At 37.8% G+C, this 25,124-nt stretch overlaps 1 protein-coding gene across 1 annotated transcript in view; it reads right to left on the bottom strand.

Moving 5' to 3' along the window:
- PREX2 (phosphatidylinositol-3,4,5-trisphosphate dependent Rac exchange factor 2) overlaps positions 1-25,124 on the bottom strand; it is a 291,402-nt gene that overhangs the window by 50,603 nt on the left and 215,675 nt on the right. The window contains exon 35 of the mRNA XM_047073746.1: positions 17,962-18,076. Coding sequence (XP_046929702.1) covers positions 17,962-18,076 — 115 coding nt within the window. The remainder of the gene's footprint in view (positions 1-17,961; positions 18,077-25,124) is intronic.

Genomic DNA, 25,124 nt, shown 5'->3' with positions numbered 1-25,124 from the left:
AAGATATTTATGTTCATGGATAGTTGTTCAAATTAACGTTTCTGTAAGTGGAGGAACACTGGAAACTGCAATACTGTCATCTTGCTGGCATCACTTCCCACTATTATTTATTCTTTAAGACCCATCTTCAGTATCACCTCCTGTCTCAATTTCCCAAAGTATCTTCAGAATCAGAGGCTCTTCCATTTCCCTATCACCTGGTACATTCCTTAACATCAGTATCCACTGTTCTGTAGGGCAAGGATTTGTTTACATGTTTCTTTCCCCCCAATCTATAAGCACCTTGAAGACAAACACAATGTACAGGTTATCTTTATTATTCGATTAACTTATAACACAGTTGTAACACACACAACTGTGAGTATTCAATATATTTTAGCAGAATAAACTTCTTAAGTTTCCTAAATTAAATTTCCTAAATTCATGGACAAATGACAGCTCTAGACCATTTCCAAGGAGAATGTGCCTTCTTTCAAAAAAAAAAAAGCTGTGTCAAAAAGAATTGGAAACCATCCATCATGAATGGTAGCTATTGGTCAATAAAAAAATTGCCAACCATAATAAATGTCCTCCGTCACAAAAAATACATACACTCTCACTATTTTGCTTTTGAACCTTACTTATAATTGGAAAGAGATAACTGTATGAAAAGGACCAATGAGGTCACCGCCCTATCTTAAACGTTCCAAGTGCTTAATTAAAATCAGCTGAAGCAGTGTGGAACTGTCACTGTCTTCTAAGACATTAAGGCAGACAACTATTCAGAAATGAGTCTCATCTTACAAATAACTGTAGACATCTGCTTCAGAGGGAAGGGCAGGGAAAATTTAATAGAACTAGAAATATGGATATAAAGAAATTAGAAAGATGTCATTAGTAGAATATGGTAAGTCAAAATGCATTAACTAATTAAAGCTCCCTTGGGACTGTCTTTTGGTAATGTCATTCTTCAGATGAGCAAACAGATCAAAGGTAAGTTTCAAAGCACTATTTGGAATTGAATATAACCTCCATGAGGGGAGGGACTACATCATATTTCACTTATGCCCTCCACCAACCTAAAACACTGCCGGACTCAAAGCAGTTGCTCAGTAAAAATTTGTTAAATGAAGCAGTAAATACAGAATTTAAGGGTAAATGAGAATAAGTATTGATTAACAAGGAATAATATCATGCACTACTGAGTCCTTCCCACAAAGGATAAGTTTGATCAAGTTTCATTCTTAACTGGATGAACTAATGAGAAGTAAATAAATTTGCACTGACTCTGTATCTTTTAGATACTGTCTGATAATCTCCCTCCTCTTCCATTTAAATTTCTCCCAAAGAAGTCTAATTTGCTAATCCCACTTCCAAATCTTCAACCCACTCCCCCCAGCAGATTGCAGCCAGACCTCCATGCACCACCCTCCTCAAACCATCCTCCCTAATGACGTCTATGCCAATCACTCTACACTGGCCAAATCCAGTGGACATTTCCCAGGCATTGTTTTCTGAATCTCTTTTTACATACAGTGCTCTCGGTCACCCTCACCTTTTCCAATTCTCTATCCACTAAGTCTTCTGAATGGGCCAGGTGCTTTGTTTGTTTTCACACACTCACTTACGCTAGCCTCTTCTGCTTCCCCCATGGGCTTCTCTTTCTTACCTACTCCACCAGAATCTGTTTTCTCTTCCATCTCACCATTCTTGCTCTGAACACTCTCCTGGGTCATCTTTTCTCGTCTAAGAGACCTCAAATCAGCACACTTCTAAACTCCCAATTTGTGTATTTGTTCATTTGTTCAATAAACAAATAAAAAGTTGGTACTGTGGATAGAAGGGTAAAAAGAAGACAATTATTCACCTGCAAAGAACCTATGTTTGAAAGAGGACAATAAACAGGTAATTACAGTCCAGTGTGCTAAGTGACCTAAAAAGTTTTAGCACATTAGTCAGCATTAGGACAAAGGGAATTAAGGGTTTTAAGGCATAAGGAGAATCTTAAGAGTGCAAAAAAAAAAAAAAAAAAAAAGAGTAGTCTATTGAGATCATGGAACTTAAGTCTGTAAAAAGCTATTTAATCCTCTGGAGACGGGGGAAGGCATGAAAAATGGCAGTTGGGAGATTACTGAGAAGATCTAAACAGTAGTTGAATGAATGAATGAATAAATGAAAGAAAAATAAAGGGATAGAAAAAAGAAAAGAAAAGAGGGTAAAGAAGGAAAGGAGGAGATAGAGAAGCAGACAGACAAAGGACAGAGGGAAGGGAGGGGAGGGAGGGAGGGATGGAGGGAGGGAGGGAGGGAGAGAGAGAGAGAGAGGGCCTTATCCCTTATTTGTCATGGATCTGCTATGCTGTATTAGAAGAGAAGGGGTAAATGATATGAAACTTAAAGATTTATTGTTGATAAACTACTGGAAATCTCCCTAAACCTCCTGAAATCCTTGTGGCAATAAGGGACTTGAGAGTAAAAAACAGAACAAAACAAAATACTAATCCTACACTTGGTTTTCTGGACATAAGAATGTGTTATCAATACTTTCATTCAATTACTTCAACAAATATACTTTGAACAACTATTTGGGTATAAATCAATGTTCCATGCTTTAGGGATACAGTCATTAACAAGTTCCCTCAGGGAATCTGCATTCTGGTATGCATTACGTGTAACCTTGACTTTCTTTCCCTGTTAACGGTCTGAAGAACCTGACTCCAGCAAGCTTTCTGTGTGGGAAAACAGAAACTCCTAATGCCAGCTCTTCCTACATCTGCTTCTCTACTATAGTGCGGACCTGTCCCCATCTTGTTTTCAATGACATTTCTTCACCCAGACACAAGGCAAGCTTGCTCTCCCTCCTTCAGAATCTGCCCTCAGCTCACTTTCCAGTTCTCAACCTTGCTTAGGGAGCTTTTGAAAGGCAAAAGCTATATCCTACACTAGTAATTATTTTAAATCCCAGCCTATGTACTCTAGCTCAGTGCCACTCAAAATGTGGTCTGCAGACTTAAGAATCTGTCAGCAAAAATTTAGAAATTTTATAACAATTTACATTGTCTCAACACCCAAAGCATTCAAGAGCATTTGTTAGTTATATTGACTAGGTTACAGACCAGTGCAGTAAGTCACACGTGCTGTGAGTCACAAAACAGTCATGCACAGTATGGCCACACAGCAGTAAGTGCCATTTGAAGGTTAGGTTGTCAACTATGAACCAAAAGTGTATAAAAATTGAAAACAAATGCAGGAATTTGTTTTTATTCAAAACTTGTCATCTCTATGGTTATTATAATTATTAATCAAAATGATGGTTTAACATTAAATCAGAAAAATAAAATTGGTAATATTTATCCATAATTTACAGATGATACAGACAATACAATTTCATTGGATTTTTGTTAAATTCCTCTTAAATCTTGTCTTCTCTTTCCATCAGCATATCTCTGCGAGATGGGTTTTCTTCTACTGTGTGAGTATTAAAACAGGCAAAGAAAGAGTTTAGGTGTACATCTTCCCCTGCAAACTACACTGACATTCCAACCTAGATTAGTTACTAAGCAAGAGACTAGCTCATTTCTCACATTAAAAGCTTTAAATATCAGTATATGCAGTGTTGTTCAAAGTATACATAAAGACATTGAATATGGGGAAATCACAATTTCATTCATAAATTTTATTTTTGATTGCAGAGTAACAAGAATGGCTTTACCAGAAGGCCTTTACTACTCGCCTAAAGAATCTGGTAGCATTCAAGATTGTAGTAAGGCAGAGCTGAATGCCATACTTTCCATTTAGTTTTTAATTACGCAGTGTATAAAAAGTTCCTGCTTCTATTACTATCATTGAAGGTGTTTAGAAGTGTTCTGCCATCTTGTCCACACCAGAACTGGGCAGCCATCTTTTCTGCCTTTGGGTTCAAACTAGGACTGGAAGCACAGCAGAGACTATACATCCCTCTGGATAGTTTTCCACCATTGCCTCTTATCCTCTTAGTTTTCTGGGGTGAAATCGAATACAGTTATCTGATTTATTCTCATGAGTATTTCTGTGCACAAATAAGGCTCTTCTGGCTCCATTGTGCATAGCTATTTTAGGCAAGTTCCCTCTCTGTCTTATTGGGAGACAGTTTCCTTCCTCCCACATTGGGCGGTAAGGTCAGCTGCCCCAACACAAGAGGACCTTGGAGAAACCAATGGGTTTCCTACAGATATGATATTTGTTACTCTTTACATTAAGCAAATAATGAAGACTGTACAAACCTCCTCTCAGGTAATACAACAGCTGATGAAGCATCACTATCTCCAGTGGATAAAGAAGGAAATCAAGGCTCAGAGTTATTAAGAATTTGCTGTAAGTCCTATAACTAGTCAAGGGAAGAGGGAGGATTGGAATCCAGGTTTAACTGACTCTCCATCTTCTGGTATATTAATGAAAAAGACAATTCCAAGATCAGTAGCCCTCTGTTTCTTCTTATTCATATTAGTGCAGAAATTCCATATTTACTTAAACTAACCAAAATTCTTTGTCCTATGGCCCAAGTGTCACTTAGTCTATTAAGAATATTTCTGTTTTTGGGGTGCCTGCATGGCTCAGTCGGTTAAGTGTCCAACTCTTGATTTTGGCTCAGGACATGATCTCATGGTTCATGAGATCAAGCCCCGAGTTGGACTCTGCACTGACAGCACAGAGCTGGGATTCTTTCTCTCCCCCTCTCTCTGCTCCTCACATGCACAAAATAAATAAATAAACATTAAAAAATATTTCTGGGGCACCTGGGTGGCTCAGTTGGTTAAGTGTCTGACTTTGGCTCAGGTCATGAACTCATGGTTTGTGAGTTTCAGCCTCATGTCGGGCTCTGTGCTGACAGCTCAGAGTCTGGACCCTGCTTTGGATTCTGTGTTTCCCTCTCTCTTCCTGTTCCTCCCCCACTCGTACTCGGTCTCTCTTTCTGTCTCTCTCAAAGATAAAGATTTTAAAAAAAAATTTTTTTAAAGAATATTTGTTTTTTTCTCATTTGGCTTATAGGAAATGCAATGAATGTCATTAGATCTAAAGACATTAGATCTTAAGACTTCCATTGTGTTTTCTGAATGTGTCTAATTTTATATCTGAGTTCACTGATATCTCAAGTAGGTGAAGTTCAAAGTTTATACAAACTGAAGTATATCTAAGAAGCTGCTAACTTATTAATGTATACACAATTGTATGAAATATGCTATGAAAGGAACAAAACTATAGGTGTTTAATTTTGCATAACTAGTCTTAATCTGAATAGACAAATGAAAATATCCTAAGTTAGTATTATTCTACTAAAATATTTTATCTTTAATTATAATGTATCATTATTATAATTATATAATTTTAATTATGTTCCTATGTATAATATTACATAATATATATTTCAATACTTTACTTTAGAATTTGATGCAAAGAACATGGCTGATAATGCATTTTTATGGCTTTTAAAATGTATGCATGCAGATGAATTCTCCTTCCTTGACAGTATGTAATATTTGACAAGGTGCATTCATTACAAGGGCAAAACTACATTAGTGAGTTTGATTCTCTAGAGTTACTTCCTTTCGTTTTCAAGTAGCAATAAGATTCAACTATTTTAGTCCCTTTTGCCTTTTTCTTCCCTTCTGGTCTTTGTCATATCTTCTTTTCTAGTCCTACAGCTATGGACACATCCCTTTGCAGAGAAAACAAACCAGAATGCTCCTTGTCACTTCAAAATTCTCCCTTTTTTTTCCAAAGAAGATTTCACATGTTTGTGTTGTACTTAACTCTTTAATTGTAAGTAATTAAACTCGCATTAAATCATTTCCTGAAGCCACCCACACACATTAATACTGAGATCATTTGCTACCTCGGAGAATCAATGGAGCACTGTAACAAAAGCGTACTCTTTGGAGCTGGAAATATCTAGTTTGAGCCTTTGCCCCTCATTGCCAGTTGCCTGACTTTGAGCAGTTCAATGTATGTATGGTACTATCACCTGGGAAATCTCAAGCATTAGTTTGCTTTTAACTATCTACTTCTATGTGAGTGCCTCCAGCCTAGTGGATAGAGAGCTTCTTGAATGCCAATCCTCCATATGAAATCCAAATCAATTTAGTATGTTGCCACTTTCAATCCTGAAGAAGCTTCTCCTCTTGTTTCCTCACTATATCAACTAATGATCCAGGTGTCCAATCCAGTGTATCTCCAACCCCCCTATATGTATTCGGTGAGAAAAACCTTTTACTTACTTTCTACATATTTCTAAAATCTATGCCTTCCTCTCCATCTCCATTTTTATCTTCTTAGGGTTAATATCATTTGCCAGAACTATTTTAGTAGCTTTCTAACCAAGCTTTCTGATTCTAATCTTATTCTCACCCCTAATTTATCTTCAATGGTACCACCAAGGTGCTCAGTTTCAAATGCAACCCCTCAGTGGCTCCCCCCTGTGCTGCTTAGAACTCACAAGCATCCCAATTACATGCTTAAGCTTAAGCTCTTCAGCTGGCATCTCTGGTCCCCCTCCTGACCACGCCTCCTGTCTCTTTTCAGCCTTGCCTGCTGTATTGCCCCATTATGGTTCTGCAATATCTCTGTTCATAATGGTCCCTCTCACTGAGAAAGCTTCCCTCCCCTCCTTCACCTGGTTCAGGAGCCGTCCTGTGTCAGAACTACCCCATCCTGAGCTCCTTAGTCTCTTCTACGTGCTCCTAGTCTGTGTTTCTGGGCATCCTGTTCCCTCCCCCATGGTTTTAGTAGGGTATTTCAAAATAGCCTATTTACCACATTCACTCTTCCTCTCCTTTCAGATTCTCAAGAGCATACTGTCTGGTTTATCTCTGTATTCTTAATGCTATACACATTCCTGCACTTGCGTATAAGTGCACGATAAATACTACTGAACCATTAAGAATATTCTCAAAACAGAATGGGAGTGGCTAGGAAGACCCGTTCAACACCGACATTACAGTCCATGCCATTCTCCAAATATTCTGTTGAAGTCATCATGATGTCAGTCAGGAACCCACCACCATTTATATTCTGCGTCCTGATTTGGTTGCCCCAATTTTCACACATACAAACACTTGTTAGTCATCTATTAATAGGTACCTTATCAGCAATGATAAAAGAAAAAGACAAAGTGAAAAGGAGAAACAGACACATAATGCATGATGTGATAAATGTTAACTAACTCAGGGGAGGTGGGAAGACCTCTTGCAGGGGTGAATTCTGAGGTGTGCCAGGAAAGATGGATAGGAAATGGCCAAAGCAATTTAGTAAATTAGAGTCATTCTGGCTGAAATTAGCAAAAACCAAGCAAAAATATATTCGGTTTTCTTCCTGAATGACCAACAGAATGTCACAAACTATAGAAGATAAAATTCTATAGAAGGTAGAATTTTGCCCTCAGTTGAAGTTGGGTGGTCCATGTAACTAGACAGCTAATTTTACAAACATAATGTTCTATTCTTCACACAAATCATGATCTCCTTAAATCCACATTAATTCCTTTTAAGTCATGATTATGTCTTCTGAATGAAAAGCTCTAGGCCCACACTAGATGTCCTGACTGCTGTAGGGACAAAGCTTTGAATGGGTAACTTACATTCAATCATTCACCACCTTATGGTACATCCACCAAGCAAAAGAAGTATGAAATGTCAGCAAAAAGGAAATGAACAAAAGCAATAGGAAACAAATCACTGAAAGAGCTTGACTAGAATGCCTTGAATATAATTTTTAAAGAATGTCCTTGTGATGAGCTAGAAATGTCAGCAGGGTTAAAAATAAAAATCAATCTTGCTTCCATAAGCACTGACAAATTTTTCCTCACAGAGTATATTTCCCTAACTGATTCTTCAGGGTACGCTGATTTTCTTTGCGACATTTTCAACTCTCACTTATTCCGAAGGAAATTCTGAGCAAAAGGAAAAGGAACTTTGATCTTCCCTTTGCTTCGATGAAAACAATAGCTTTTTCTTTTTCTTTTTTTTTTTTAACTTTGAGATAGAGAGAATTCTCTTCAAAGATTTTGGAGGACCATGGGGGAAGGGAAGGGGAAAAATAGTTTCAAACAGAGAGAGAGGTAACATAAGAGATTCTTGAATGAGGAGAACAAACTTAGGGTTGATGGGGTGGCAGGGAAGGGGGAAATGGGTGATGGGCACTGAGGAGGGCACTTGTTGTGATGAGCACTGGGTGTTGTATGTAAGCGATGAATTACGGGAATCTACCCCCAAAACCAAAAGCACACCGTATACACTGTATGTTAGCTAACTTGGCAGTAAATTAAAAAATTAAATAGTAATAATAATAAAATATTTTTAAAAGATGATTTTAAAGATGATCTGCTTCTACTTGTCATCCAAAATATCTATTCATCCTTGATAAATATTATCACAATGAAGGACTTATAAAAATGTGAAAACACATAGTTAATTCTAATCTCATTTGCTGCCCTTATCAAAAAATTGCATTAAAAATTCCCTTAACATAACATAAAAATAATTAGATGTAATTACAACTTCTCAAGAACAATGAACTCATCTGAATACAGACAAGAATAAGTACAGTCCAGATAAATTAAAAACTACAGGCATAAATATATATTCAGCCGTATCACATTCTCAAGAAGGTACTGACGGCAAAGTTTAATAGAATTACAGTATTTTTCAAATAAAGAAGAGATGATAGGTTGTTCTCAAAAGTGTCATTGTAATTTCAACTTATCTGTTCTTGTCCCATGTGAAATTTATGAACCTTGGCTATGCTGATGAGTTTCTTGAGAGAAGTCTCCAACAGAGTCAGCATCTGTACCCTTCAAATGGCCCTACATTTTTTGGATATAAAAAGAAGTAGACTGGAGACTGGAATAAATTCAATAAAATGCTAATTGTACAAAAATAGAAGACCATTATATTGTAGTTAACCTGATTTCCAATTCAATTCAACTATTTTTACGGTGCTTACTATGTACCAAGCACAGTGGAGAACTAAGACCTCGTTGCCCTCATATGTATTGAGCAAGGCAGGTAAATAACCCTCAAGTCAAAATAAAACAAATGAAATCAAAGAAGTTGTTAAGTTTTAAAAAAGAAAGTGATTAATTTCAGCTAAGGCTATAACTGAAGGCTTCCTGCAGGAAGATAAATTTCAGATGGGTCTTAAATAATTATACTCTTTCAACACATGGAAACTGAGCTGAAGCGTGCCCTGGGCGACAGCTGGCTTAAAAGAAATTGAGGAAGAACTGTTAGTGAAGGAAGTACAGAAGGGATTCTTTTCACACAACTGTCTCACACCCCTCTCCCTCTTGAATTCCAGCCTCCATACACTATATAATTTCTGCCTCCCCCTTCAGGATTTTTACACATGCTATTACCTCTGCTAGGAAATACCCCTTCTGCACACCTTTATCTCTCATTTCCTGCCCACTAAACACTGCAAGTCCAACTCCTCCTTCAGATCTCTGCATAAATGTCACTTCCTCAAATCATTCATTCCTGAAACCTTCAACCATCTTCCCATCCAATTAAGATTGATTCCCTTCTTACACACTTGCATAGCACCTTACACATTCCCTACAAAGTTTTTTACATATTGCTATAAATTGTTAGTAAAATTTTTGTTTCATGTTTATCATAACCCACAGGCAAAATTTTCCTGGAAGGCTGCAATCTTGTCTACTATGATTCCCCCAATGTGAAGCGCTGTCCCTGGTACTTGGTGGGCATACTGGATTTGTCGAATAAAAATCCAGCAGTTTCTTTAGATTTACACTGTGTGAGAATCTGGCACTCAAGTATAACTTATATTCTGTACATGTTAAATCCTGTATACATGTCATATATAGAAAAGGAGTCTAGAAAATGCTTAAGTCATATAAACGAATTCAATTTTTTTGTAGACTTAGATGTTTTCTCCTGCTATTGAAGAATCACTTCTAATATGAAACAAAATTTACAGCCTGGAAGCTGTATTCATAATCTGAAAATAGAAAAAAATTGAATATACACATCTAGTTTACAGCTTGTCTTAGAGAAACAGAAATATAGTTGCATCTAAAATATTAAAAAATGAAATTTGGTTGAAGAACAGAATGAAAAGCAAATATGTAACTGCTACAGAGGAGATAAATATTCATCTGGAATATTTCCAGTTAATCGAAAAAGAAATCACATCACCTAATAACTCTAGAAGCTGCAGCTTTATAAAGAAAAACAATTGTAGGACAAAGGCATTATTTAAATTCTATTCAGTGTTTTCTCTGTCTCTCTTGCTCTCCCTCCTCTCTCTCTTACTGTCTCTCTCAGATTTTATTAAATCCATACTCCTGTTGATTTAAGGTAGCTTCCACAGTTCTATTGATAGAACAACCAAAATATTCCATTTCAAGCCTGGATATACTGTTGGCTATCTAAACAAGGACTAGGAAATAGTGTTTTATGGGTTGAAGGCTCTGAGGGAAGAAAGAAATAGGAATTAGGGTATGTCCTTATAAGCACAGATGGGGTGTAAAGGCTTAGGTCCCAATGTTCTCTATTTTCTTAGGCTGTTTGATAGCTGTACTTAAAGACATAAAATGGCAGTGAGTCCATGCCACCCTTCATATCTATCTTATGCCAGGAGAACATATTCACTGACATTTTTCTTCCTCAGAGGTAGAGAGAAATGACACATTTCGTGGAGGTGCTATCATGGGAATACACAAACACATACATACTTCTGGCCGGGCATTTCTCAGTTGAAAAAATTGGTCAAAATATATGGCATTGAGATTGGTATTCGCATAGCATTTTTTCTCAACAAAAATAAGATATCCATTTTCCTTCTTTCTGCCTGTTATATAAACTACATTTTGGCTTTAAAAAAAAACTTGCTTTCTTTAAAGAAAATTCTTTATCCACAGAGGTATACCTTAAGAGAATATATGCTTTAAAATTTTTTCTTGCCTTATTTCTCTAAAGAGATGAATTTACATTTAGATATCCAAGATTATAAGCCCTAAACAAATTCAGTCTAAAGCTATCACTTCACAAACATAATACATGATCTCAATAACTAATATACAACATGCTTCCTTTTATTTTTGTTATATTTTACTGTTGACTTTATACTGAAAATAGTATTTAAAAAATAATTATCTAGACCCCTCAAACTGAAAGGAGTACTTAAATACACAAAATATTGTTCACATTTACATTACACTTTGTCTCACTGGTCACCAAGCAGTGTGGTATTTTTTGCCAATAAGCAGGATACATCAAAATGAAAGGGTTTGGTAATGATAAATTACAATTATGTAGGGCAGGAAAAAATGATGCTAATGGGGAAGATGGCTCATGGCCAGAGGGAATAAAAAGGAAAGCCTGAGGTAGAAGACAGAGAATAAAATAGCATGAGGATGTTGAAGGTAGGAAGGAAGATTGCCCTTCTAAATTTCTTGATTAGAATTTCAGAGTCAAACACTTTACATGCTATTATTTATTTCTTTTTTTTTATTCTCCAAATTTTTATTTAAATTCCAGTTAGTTAACATACAGTGTAATACTAGTTTCAGGTGTGCAAGTTAGTGATTCAGCACTTCCATACAATACCCAGTGCTCATCCATCGTAAGTGCTCTCCTTATTATCCGTCACCTGTTTAACCCATCTTACAGCCACCTCCCCTTCAGTAACCCTCAGTTTGTTCTCTATAGTTAAGAGTCTTGGTTTGTCTCTCTTTCCCCTGCCCCATGTTCATTTGCTTTGTTTCTTAAATTCTACATGTAAGTGAAATCATATGGTACTTGTCTTTCTCTGATTGACTTACTTAGCTGAGCATAATGTTCTCTAGCTCCATCCACATCATTGCAAATGACAAGATTTCTTTCTTTCTGACGGCTGAGTAATATCCCATTGTAAATACATATACCACAACTTTATCCATTCATCAGTCGATGGACATTTGGGCTCTTTCCATAATTTGGCTCTTGTTGGTAATGATGCTATCTACATCAGGGTGCATGTACCCCTTTGGATTAGTATTTTTGTAGCCTTTGGATAAATACCTAGTAGTGCAATTACTGAATCTCAGAGTAGTTCCATTTTAAACTTTTTGAGGAACCTCCATACTGTTTTCCAGAGTGGTTGCATCAGTTTGCCTTCTCAACAAAAGTGTAAGAGGCTTCCCCTTTCTCCACATCCTTGACAACACCTGTTGTTTCTTGTGTTGTTAATTTTAGCCATCTGATTAGTGGGAGGTGGTATCTCATTGTGGTTTTGATTTGTATTTCCCTGATGATGAGTAATGTTAAGCATCTTTTCATGTGTCTGTTGGCCATCTGGATGTCTTCTTTGGAAAAATGTCTATTCATGTCTTCTCGTTTTTTAAGGGGATTATTTGGGCTTTTTTTGAGTGTGAGTTTTATAAATTCTTTCAGACATTTTTTATAAATATTTTGTACACTAACCCTTTTCAGATGTCATTTGCAAATATCTTCTCCCATTCCACAAGTTGCCTCAGTGGGCTTGAGAAAATCATAGAAGACATCAGGGAGACGTTACATGGTATTATTTCCTAATAATCAGATTGAAATCAGTCAAGAACTTTGTCTGACTTGGCATTGGAGGGTATATTTTAGACACAGCTATTAGACATTTCTGCTGGCTCTACCTTGTTCATAGGGGGTAGCAGCTAAATCAGGGTGTTTTTAGGCAACCAGCATCAGGGTTATCACGCATATGGCAAAGACCCCCCCAGGTGCATTGGCTGATCTGTATTCCTACAGAAACTGGAACAAGAAGGGTCAGAGCAGCCTGCTGGTAATGAATTACCGTCTCACGGAAGCTTCAACCATTTTGGATATTATTTGCAATAGAAATATGAGATACAAATGGACAACAGTCACTAAGTAAAAACTTTCCAAAGACTCCTGGATTGTACTTACAATAAAATCTACACCCCTTACAATGGCCTACAGCCCTACATAACCAGGTCTCTACAAATATCTCTCAATATACATCATCCTTCTTTTTTTAATATTTATTTTTGAGAGACAGAGAGAGAGAGAGAGAGAGTGAGCACAAGAGCATGGGGGAAGGGGCAGAGACAGGGGGAGACAGAGGATCCAAAGCAGGCTCCATGCTCTCAGCGCAGAGTCTGATGTGGGGCTCAAACTGATGAACTATGAGACCATGACCTGAGCTGAGGTTGGATGCTCAATTGACTGAGCCACCCAGGCACCCTCACGCATCATCCTTCTTAATGACTAGAATCCTCCTGGCCTTCTTCGTCTTCCTCAAACATGATAAACTAATTCTCATGATTTATGTACATCAGTTCACAGTTTTGCGAAAGACCTTCCCCCCAATTTTGGCAAGGCTGTCTCCTTTTGATTCAGTCTTCTGTTCAAATACCACCTACTAATTAAGTCATCCCTAACTACCTCCTCTACATGACCGACCTCCTAGTATGGCAACTTGTTTTATTTGCCATAGTTTAGTTCTTCATTGAACTGTTCACTATCTCCAATAATTTGTTTATGGATTCATTTGTTCATTTTCTGTTTTTTTCAATTTCATGAAAAGGGAAACTTCATGGACACTGAATGAATGAACAGTTGATGGTACAAACTCAGAGCAATTGGGGGCACTTGATAGTACCTGACACCAAAACTTAGTAACAGAGAATTTGTTTTCAGCATATTATGTTCACTCTAGTCACTAAGCCAGCCTAACACAGAACAAATAGTATAGACTCTAAATTAGAGAAAAAAAAGTCTGTGATTTAAATTTTGATTTTACTACTTATTATCTGGGTAAACTTGTATAAGTTTCCCTTAACATGGAAATGATAATATGGAACTTACCAGTTTTGTTAAATAATCCACATAACTCACCTAGAGTTGTGACCGACTCAATATGTTCTTTTTTTTAAAAAAAAAATTTTTTTTTCAACGTTTATTTATTTTTGGGACAGAGAGAGACAGAGCATGAACGGGGGAGGGGCAGAGAGAGAGGGAGACACAGAATCGGAAACAGTCTCCAGGCTTTGAGCCATCAGCCCAGAGCCTGACGCGGGGCTCGAACTCACGGACCGCGAGATCCTGACCTGGCTGAAGTCGGACGCTTAACCGACTGCGCCACCCAGGCGCCCCAATATGTTCTTAAAAATTGGTAGGTATTATGGCTATCATCATCTTTTAAGTAGTAAATTTTTGCACCTGTTCTTTGTTGTTCTAGAGACTATAACTAGAATGAAATCCATTATTCCCTCTTGTCCAGCATCCTTACTTTGTTCCTTTTGTGACAGCCGATTGGTGTGGACTTCTGTGATGCTGAGCCCGCCCAAGAATGGGCATATGACTTGGGTCTGGCCAATGAATGCCTCCTCGGGTCTTTTGGTGGAACTCTCTGTGGAGGAGTAACGGGGGTGGACACATTCTCTTCTTTGGCTGCAACACTGGTCTGCAGTGACCATCTTTACCCAAATGTGTAACAACAATGAAGCCCACACAGAGGAAAAAGTACTAAGAGACAGGGAAAGAAAGCCCCTCCCCACCCCCGGCTGAAGACCATATCCTTGGTAGCTGTGCCTAACGCAGCCAGCGCCACATGCCTTGAATATACCTGTTACATATGCCAATGCATTTTTACACCAGTTTGAGTTTGGTTTCTGAAACTTGTAATCTAAAGAATGCTTTCTAAAAAAAAAAACACTAGTTCATTTATTTATGTTTGTTGGTTTGTTGTAAGGTTAAGGAGTAAAAAAAAAAAAGGCCTTTTCTGAGGTCTAATTAGCAAATAAACAAAGTAACATCAAGAATGATATGGTTTTCAGTGAAAGTGTTAAAAAGGCTCTGGGTTATAATGAACTAGAGACACCTGAGGGTTATTTTTCTACAAAGGATAGGAACAGCCCCTTTAAAGAAATGGTCAACGTTGGTCTGTAGCCCCCCAAAGCAAAAAAAGATTGCCCAAGAGTAGTTTCAGAGTATTTATGGTTACAAAGTAACAGGAAAAATTAAGGAAGAAATTAACAGCCTTATTCAAGAAATAGGCAGGAAGAGAAGGCATTACTGGAAGTAAAGAGGAAAATAATTGTCTTCCTGTGCAAAGGAAATCTAATATGCAACAAATAGGATATATAGCAGCTAATTACTGACAAGAGCACCAATTAGTCCTGAGGGGTTTGTGCTTTTGAAAATGTTTTCTCTAGAAAAGATACATGAAAATGTCTTATGTGAAGAGGATAGCATGCATTAATACACATGTTGTTTATCTTCATAAAAAATCTTAAACATCAGGTACCTGTTATATGTGAGTATCCATTATAATTCTGGTTAAAAAAACAAAGATCCACAGGGGCATGAATATTAGGTGACATCCCCACTTCTCTCTGGCTTGTTGTATCTAAATAATTTCATGCAACTCAACATACATTTTGGAGAACTTCTTATGCAAAATACTTTGACACCATGGGAAACACCAAGATAAATGTATCCGTCATCTTTTTTTTTATTATTTATTTTTGAGAGAAAGAAAGAGAGATAGAGAGAGAAAGAACACTAGTGCACAGGGGGGCGGCAGACAGAGAAGGAGACACAGAATCCCGAGCAGGCTCCAGGATCTAAGCTGTCAGCACAGAGCCCAAAGCAGGTTTAAACTCACGAACCAATGACTTCATGACCTGAGCCCCAGATGCTCAACTGACTGAGCTGCCCAGGAGCCCCAGTGTATCCCTCATCTTGAAGAGCTAATCATAAAATAAAGATGAGAGATCTATACACATAACGGTATCATCAGGGAGAAAAACGGAATTCCATAGTAGTCATAAATAAAGTAAAATGAAAGACTGGCAGAGTCGTTGGACATTTATTTAGCCAAGGGCAGTGCTTCTGAAATTTGAGTGTGTGTGAGAATCACCTGCAAGGCTTATTATAACCCAGACTGCTGGGTCTACCTAAGATTTTTTTTTTAACAAGTTTGCAGATGGCACTGACATTGCTGGCCTGGGGGTCATCCTTTGAGACCTCTGGAATCTAGGGCACCTGGGGGCTCAGTCAGTTGAGCATCTGGCTCTTGGTTTCAGCTCAGGTCATGATCTCATGGTTCGTGGGTTCGAGCCCCACATCGAGCTCCATGCTGAAGGTGTGGAGCCTGCTTGGGATTCCCTCTCTCCCTACCTCTCTCCCCCTCTCAAAATAAATAAATAAACTTAAGGAAAAAAAGTAGTATAAAATATTTTTTTATAAACAGAACTCTGGGATCTAGGGAATTGGTTTTCAATTCCAGCTGCACGTCAGAAACTCCTAGGAGACTTCTAGACAGTCTAATGCCCAGGCCTCATCCTAGCCCAATAATAAAAGAAAAATATTTTATTAAGAAGAGCATGCTGGACAGTGAATCATTGGAATAGTAGCTTTATAAGCAGCTGGAGATGGAAGACCAGATGCTAGGTGGATGGTGAAAAGTCATGGAGCAAGGAGACTACGGTGCATGATTGGATATAAGGAGAGTACAGCATGGCTGGAGCACAGGCGGAGAAAAGAAATCTCAGGTCAAGTCATGAAAGATCTTGATTGCCAGTGTAAGGAGGTTGTGAGTCCTTTTGGGGACAATAAGAAATCACCAAATATTTTGAGCAAGAAGAGTGACATAGTAAGATAGATAACTTAAAATTATTATCTGGAAGCAAAATCCTGAGATTAAAACAACATGGGGTCTTAGAGACAGGTGATTGGTCAGATTGACCAAGACTGGGCAGTGTTAGTGGACACACCATTTAAGAATTTAAGATGAACTTTTTTCTTTGTTTTTTCTTGTGAAAGGAGTCAGTACATTATATGTCTTTGAGAAATAGTGACCTAGATGAGAGAGTAAAGTGGGGGCAGTCCAAGAGACATTTCTGTCAGACTCATCAGGATCTCCAACTATATTTTAGGAAGGAAGAGAAAACGATAAGTCAAAAAGATACTGGGGGTTTTGAGGTTGAGAGCTTCAGAAGTGATTAACGTGACGGAAGAAAAGTAAAGAACCTATGGAAAGGGGTTGTGGGAGGCAGGGGAAGCAAGAGAAAGCATCTGTGGTGAAAGAGCCTACCCTTCGTTCATACAACGAGAACGAATACCTCTTCCTGTCAGGAATTTTAGGAATTAATTTATCTTCATAGTCTCGCCATATTGCGGACAAAACCAAAAAATGTTATAATAGTTATAATGGAAGACGAAATAAAATATAATATAAAAACGATTTTTGAATCATTAAGGCTTAAGGTAGAACTAGAGTATTTTTTCTCTTAAAAATAAAAGCTGTAATCTGTAAGTAATTTAAAAAGATAATCTCTTCGCAGAATAATTCATCAGGTAAGAGGGAGTTATATATGCTAATAATTTGTTGAAAATTAAAGTTTGAATTGTAACACATTTCCCTTTCACTTACCCTGACTAATCTTCCCTGCCATTGGTTATTTTGCCAGTAACACTATTTTTAGAGGGGGGAAAACAGCAAAATCGAAACATTAATATATGTATTTGAAAGTAGATATTTTTCCAATACCAAGTCAATGCTGTGACATAGCTTCTGTGTTAACCACATTCTTCTCTCACTGTCAGGATGCCAGGTGTTTAATGGTACATAAAGGAGCCTATTTTATTTGCCCTTAATTCACTGAAACCTCCTAGGGGACACCACTATAAAATATCAATGCTTTTTTCCCTCCCTGCTAATGATCTAATAAATATTTAATTTTTGATCTTCTTCAGCAATTAAGACAATAGCATGAAAATTTTCAAACACTGTTTTTCGATTTTATTTTCAAAAAGTGTACTTGTTAGAATATTTGAAATATTAAACCTTAAATAAAAGACATCATATCAGAAGGAGTATCATCATCAATCATTTAATAACGAGTATGTCAAGACCTCTATTGCTCTGCTCTTGTCAAAATACAAACACTTACCTTCTTACTTTAAAAAAAAACTGAAAAATTACATACCTGAGTTTCTGGTTATATTGTTTGACTTTTTCCAATGAGGCTGCATTTATTTGGGCTTGAAATTCTTCCACCGAAACATTGTCTCTATAATAATACCCTTCCATGCTCTCCAGTGCTGTGTAAACAAGTAAATTACTTTTTAACGTGATTTTATAACTCAGTTTCTCCACATTTGCTTTAATCTTACTGATTATTAGTAAATGTATTTAAAACACTGAATATGACCACACATGCAAGAAACTATCTTTCACCAGTCCAAAACTGAATGAAAATCATTCTTCTGCTCTAAAAATAAATATCAAACATTTGGTGATTATATCTAAGTTGGCAAAGATAATTTGTAATTTAAATTGTCTTCTACTTTTAAAACATTTTATATACATTCTTTGTGAAGCTAAACTCAAACTTCACATATTTATATATATAAGCACACAAATGTATATATATATGTACATACACACATATACCTATGTACATTGCATATATCCGTGCATATGTATAAGGCAGAACTGTGTATTAACATACGTAAGAGTAAAAATGTTGAAACTGCTGCTCTCCGTGTCTATTCACATTCTCTTGTAGTTGCAGTTAAATCATGAAATATTAGTGTAATAAATCAGAAGCATAGATAATCTTAGAATACTAGCTTTACTACAATGCTTAATTTAGTTAATAAACATAAACATATAACTTTCCATTAATTTTAAACATCTTTTTGTTAATATGGATTTATTTCTTAACTAACATTTTTGGTTAAGTATTTCTTTTTTTAATACTTATTTATTCATTTTTGAGAGAGAGACACAGAGAGAGAGAGAGAGAGACAGAGAGAGAGAGAGAGAGAGAGAGAGAGCACGCATGCGCGCACGCACTAGTGGGGGAGGGGCAGAGAAAGACAGAGGGAGACCCAGAATCCAAAGCAGGCTCCAGGCTCTGAGCTGTCAGCACAGAGCCCATGTGGGGCTCAAACTCACCAACCATGAGATCATAACCTGAGCCGAAGTCGAACGCTTAACCGACTGAGCCACCCAGGCGCCTCAAGTATTCCTTTTTCCTTTAAACTTTATGCGATGGCACTTTTAACCTTTTGCAGAAGAAATGAATCACAAGGAAGTGCCTAGAAATACAACATCTCCTACAGAGAGGTTGCCAGCAACAGGAATGGCAATGGATCCAATTTGGAAATTTAAATGATTTCCCCTTGAGATTATTGCCACTGATAAACCTCAGTTTTCAGCAGACTGTTTCAAAATTGATAAAAAAATTAATCTTTCAAACTGCTAAATGCAATAGCTTCTAAATTAAATAATACATTTCTTCAAATTGACAGAAACTTATCACCATTTTGGAGACAAAAATAGGAAACTCATTATTAACTTTTTTTAATGGTTCATGCTTTTATTTAAATTCCAGTTAGCTAAGATATAGAGTAATATTAGTTTCAGGAGTAGTTAGTGATTCATCATTTACATATAATACCCAGTGCCAATCCCAGCAAGTTCATTGCTAATTTTTGCTGTGCTGCTTTCTCAACTAGTCAGATTTCCACAGCACTGAAGAAACAACAAACCTTTAGAGTATTGCTCAATTTGAAATTAAAAAAAAATGGCATTATTGGCCTATAATTGAGAAAAACACTTATGGAAAATTATTGAGAATGCTGACTACATTTGCTTCAGTAACATGATATCAAATTTGGGAGCTTGTTTCAAGGATTGTGTGTTTTTTTCCTTACGAGTTCTGCATTAATTAGAATATTTGCAAGTGGTTCAGCAAGCTTCTGGTCCTGAATACACACAAGAAAGAAAAGGATGTCTTCCCGATAAAACAATCCTCACATAAATGCCACGTTCACTTCCATTAATGAGATGTTATTTGTGAGAGGCAAATATTCAGAGGATTCAGTCATCCTTCAATGTGAATTCCTCTTATTAGTTGGAGAGCTAATAATGAAAATCTTTGCATTGAAGTAAAACCACCACTTCCACTCCTCAGTAGCTGTGTGACCTCAAGCATGTTAATTAAAATCCAAGATCCTCAGGTTCCTCATTTGTGAAATGGAAAATAAGAGTACTTACTAACTATGATTCTTGGGAAATAAATAAATGAAATAATAGTATTAAGAGAACCCATGACTATTCTTTTCATTTACTCACTGTGTTTTATATATTAGGCAACATGCCCAATGCCCCACAGGCATTATCTAATTCAATTTCCAGGAGATATAGATTATGCATGAGTGTGCTTAGCCAAACAGGAAGTTTTGGGAACTAAGAGGAGGGTCCATGCAAGGACACTTCAATTTGTGATTTAAGATCAGGAAGACTGGAAAGGGTACGGTAGGAAGGAGCAACAGGGAAAGTAGCAGTTGGGGGTGGGGTGGGATGAATAAGAAAACACCTGGGGTCTAATTTTTACAAACGTCATTTTTTGTTGGTTTTTTTTAGCAATTTTTTGTAAAGTTCATTTATTTATTTTGAGAGAAAAAGAGAGCAAGCATGTGTGTACAAGTGGGGAGGGACAGAGAGAGAGAGAGAGAGACAGAGAGAGAGAGAGAGAGAGAGAGAGAGAGAGAGAGAGAGAGAATGAATCCCAAGCAGGCTCCACACTGTCATCATAGAGCTCTATGAAGGGCTTGAACTCACAAACCATGAGATTATGACCTAGCTGAAGTCAAGAGTCGGACACTTAACAAGCTGAGCCACCCAGGTGCCCCTATGAAGTTCTTAATGGCTCAGTTTTGGCCAGAATGTCCAGTCCTACTCTAAAATCTTATTGCCATCTAAAAACAAACTGGCATTTTTATGACATTCCTTGGCAATATTTCCAAATTAACAACAGATAAAATTAACAATTACAAAGAACTTTTTTAAAAATGGGGAAAATGTATGACAATTTTGCCGAGTCTCAGCAAAATGTTATGGCAGATGTGTAGGGTTGTGAGGAAATGAACAATGACAAAAGAGGAGTTCTATATTTAAAAACTAAACTGTATAGCAAAGAAGAGGAAGGAGAAAAACATTCTCAATTTTAGATGAATACCTTGGTTATTTATTGTTATAAATACAAGAAAATGAGATAATGTTTTGCCAAATTCAATTTCTACACTCAGCAAAAGTATGTTAAATACATAATAATGTCCAAATTTCCAAGTTTGGCCTCTTCTCAGCATTTGCTTGTCTAGTTTCCTTAATTCTCATCTAAACAACAATATATTTCTTAGTAGTAGTATTGACATATTTGGTTGAATAAATATTTAATAGCATTTAATTAAAAGCAGTATTGGAAAATATGACGAGTTTCTTTGTTTGCTTGTTTTCCTTCTACCCCTTCCGAATTTGAGGAAGCAAATCATCCCATCAAACTTAGGTGGTCAGGAAAATGGAAATTAAATTATTCTAAGACTGAAAATGAACTGAATTTCTACTCACTCAAAATACCTTTCAAGGCTTTTCCAAGAAAGGGACTGACCAGGAAAAATACAGAATATCTGAAGAACAATTTTAAGAATTGTTTCAACAAATTAACACTCTTTCCTGACAGCATGATGACACTTCAGTGGTTAACTAATACACGACATATGCACCGGCTACAGTTGGTCAGAATTCTTCAGAACTGGTCACAGTTTTCATGAGGAAAGCAAGTTTTATCAATCCTATTGAGACCAGCATGTGGTTGTACTGCCCTTTATTTTTCTTAATTTATTATTTTTTTTAAATATATGAAATTTATTGTCAAATTGGTTTCCTGTACTGCCCTTTAAAGAGGGGTGAGCTCACATGTTTACAGACCGATTCTAACATTTAGGAAATCTTAATTCTGGGAACTGTTCCTTCATTTATAACACTACCAGGTATTTATCCAAAGGTTACAAAAATACAGATTTGGAGGGGTACATGAAGCCCAAATGTCCACTCACTGATGAATGGATAAAAAAGATGCAGTGTGTGTGTATATACATATATATGTACATAATATACACATATTATGGAATACTACTCAGTCATCAAAAAGAACGAAATCTTGCTATTTCCAACAACGTGGATAGAGCTAGAGTGTATTATGCTCAGTGAATAAATCAGTTAGACAAATACCGTATGATTTTACTCCCATGTTGGAGGAGAGGGGAAGACAGGGAAACAAACCATGACAGACTTGTAAAGATAGAGACAAACTGAGAGTTGATGGAGAGAGGTGGGTGGGGGGATGGGCTAGATAGGTGATGGGTATTAAGGAGGGCAGTTGTTGTGATGACCACTGGGTGTTGTGTGTAAGTGATGAATCACTGAATTCTACTCCTGAAACCAGTGTTGCACTCACTGTATGTCAAATAACTAGAATTTAATTAAAAATTTGGGGAAAAAGTTATTTAATGTTTCAATTTCAAATACTGTATAAAACCCACAGAGAATACAAAGGGATTCATCTTTTAAAGGACCCAGAGTAGGGTTTTGCAAACACTCTAAAAAAAAAAAAATACTCGAATGAAGGCAGCTTAGAAAAATGACAATATTTGTAAAAAAAATGTTCCCTTTTCTTTAACAGAGAAATGCTGGGGGTGCCTGGGTGGCTCAAGTTGGTTAAGCATCTGACTTCGGTTCAGGTCATGATCTTGCAGTTTGTGGGTTAGACCCCCCACGTCGGGCTCTGTGTTGAGAGCACGGAGCCTGGAGCCTTCTTTGGACTCTTGTGTCTATTTCTCTCTATGCTCCTCCCCTGCTCACACTCAGTCTCTCCCTCTCTCTCTCAAAAATAAATAAAAACATTATAAAAGAGAAAACACTATATACTGGAATATTTTTTAAATTTTTAAAAAAATAGAAGAGAAAATCCTCAAGTTTCTGGTTGATTTTAATTATTCTCTGAGAACAGAAGGACACCCTATAAAGAAGTAAAAGTCAGCATTTACAGTTTGTGGTGCCAGCCTTTTTCATAAGGGCTGAAAAACAAATATACACAAGAGTGTTTGTGGAGAAAGGACTGGCATGGCATGTCCTATCCAGTGTAAGGAAAACCACCATAAGAGACCCAGGAAACAAGTACTTATCACTACTTTACAAAGAAGAGATGCCATATTCTAGGGCACAGTATAACTAACATCAAAGACCTTTATGTGATGCCATGTCCCTAGTACGTAGGATACATGGGTCTGGGAACCAAGAGTGGAAGTAGAAAGGTCCCTGCTTAGCATCTATTGAGGGTTTAACTGTGTCCTCCAAAAGGATAAAACAAAAGTCCTAACCCCTGGTGGTTGCAAATGCGACCCTAATTTTTATACAGGGTTTTTGTAGATATCATCTACTTAAAATGATGTCATACTGGATTAGGGTGGCCCAAATCCAACGACTCCTGTTCTTATAAGTGTCCACCTTATTGGGACAGAGACACAGAGACTGACACACTGAGGGAAGAAGGTTGTGTGAAGACGCGAAGGCAGAGGCTGTAATTCTTGCGTCACAAGCCAAGGCATGCCATGGACTTCTGACAGTCAGCAGAAGCTAAAAGTTAAGGAAGGATTCTTCCTTAGAGTCTTCCAAGGGAGCATGGCCTTCAGGCATCTTGATTTCATACTTTTAGCCTCCAAAACAATGACAGAATAAATTTCTGTCGTTTTAAGCCACAGAGTTTGTGGTAATTTGTTATGGCAGGGCTGGGAAACTAATACAACATCAGTCCCAGTGCGTCACTTAGGGATGTGTGCTTCCCATCCCTGAAACTTTGGCTCCATGGGTTTAAAAGGTCCTGATCCCCAAAGTAGCCCACTTTCCCTAGAAGACAAGGCAGGGGTCCCACTGAACATCAGCTACGGTTACCACCTGAGCACTGTAGGCCCCTGGTGCCAAGGCATCCAAGGAAGAGAGACCACCATCTTGGCAAGGCTGGTCGACTCTGATCATCTTAATTGTGGGGAAATAGGTTCTACTTATATAAATGGGTTAGAAAAAAAACAGTGTGGAAAGCCGCCACCATGGGGTGAAAGTGCCTCAGGTGAGCTATCGAGATATTGTACTGGGATCACGAGCAACTTGTTGTATCACCTGCAGGAACTTACTTTCCATCTGATGCCTGTATACCTTGATCACAAACGCCACTTGCCCCCTAGACTCTTTGCTTCTTACACACACAAGTTAATGATAACTGTCTGATTGTTTTCTCCACCTTCACCACGTGTGTAAGATCTTATTTTTTTCACTTTCACCATGTGTGTACGACCTTATGCACTCAATAAATACGGAGAGGAAACCCCTGTTTGGGGTTCTTGTCTCCTCCTGGACATTAGCCTCTCTCATATTCAATTTTGCATCTGCTCTCTTGCCGGACAAGAGAGAACTCCAGACTCATAGTCTGCAACACATAAGGAAGTAGGGCTATTGCTATATAATGAGGGCAGGAAGGAACATGTTTGGCACCCAGTAATCCACTTGGGTCCCTCTTGGTACTTCCATGTCTAAATTTGATGGTAAATGGACAAATGCAGCAACCCTGGCCTGAGGAGGGCAGAATGAACAGGAGGGTCAGGCCCCCCGGGGATGGAAGTCTTAGTCATGCCACTGGGACCAGAAGGTTGAGGCTGAGGGCAAGGATGATCCACAATGGATACAGAAGAGGGAAAATAGGCATCTTTGGCAGCCCCAAGACCAGCTGCAGCAGCAGGGGTTATTTCTCATCCCATTACCATGCTTCTTCCCCAGGAAGGGAGCCCATCAGAGTCACAAAGGAGACACTCCTACTCTTGACCCAAATGGATCTGAGGGTACAGGGTGGACCATGGCAGGTCGCTCACTCAGATTCCCTTTCAGAAAGGATGGGCTTGTTGCCTAGCTGTTGTGATTGCCAGAAGACAGCCCTCAGCCATTAGCTCTTTAGGGAATCTTCAGTCTTTGCTGAAGAAAGCTGTCCCACCGAAATCATTATCTCCTAGAGGCAGCCTGCCTCCTCATGACTTAACAATGCAGAAGTGAAAAGGCCCTACCCCATCGCCCGGTCTCCCCATATCTAGAAATGTGGTACCTTTGTGAAATGGATCAATCTAATTAAGCAAGGATTAACTGGATAATTGCACAGTGCTTCATAATCTACGTTGACCTGTGCTTCCTCACTCCCAGTGGACTTTAGAATCACCTTAAAGGGGTGCCTGGGTGGCTCAGTCGATTAAGCGTCCG

The sequence above is a fragment of the Lynx rufus genome, unplaced genomic scaffold, assembly GCF_022079265.1.
Source record: "Lynx rufus isolate CCGP_SWC_20201006 ecotype Redwood Valley unplaced genomic scaffold, mLynRuf1.p SCAF_12, whole genome shotgun sequence".
Taxonomy (NCBI): Eukaryota; Metazoa; Chordata; class Mammalia; order Carnivora; family Felidae; genus Lynx; species Lynx rufus.
This window is presented reverse-complemented; position numbering and strand designations above follow the sequence as displayed.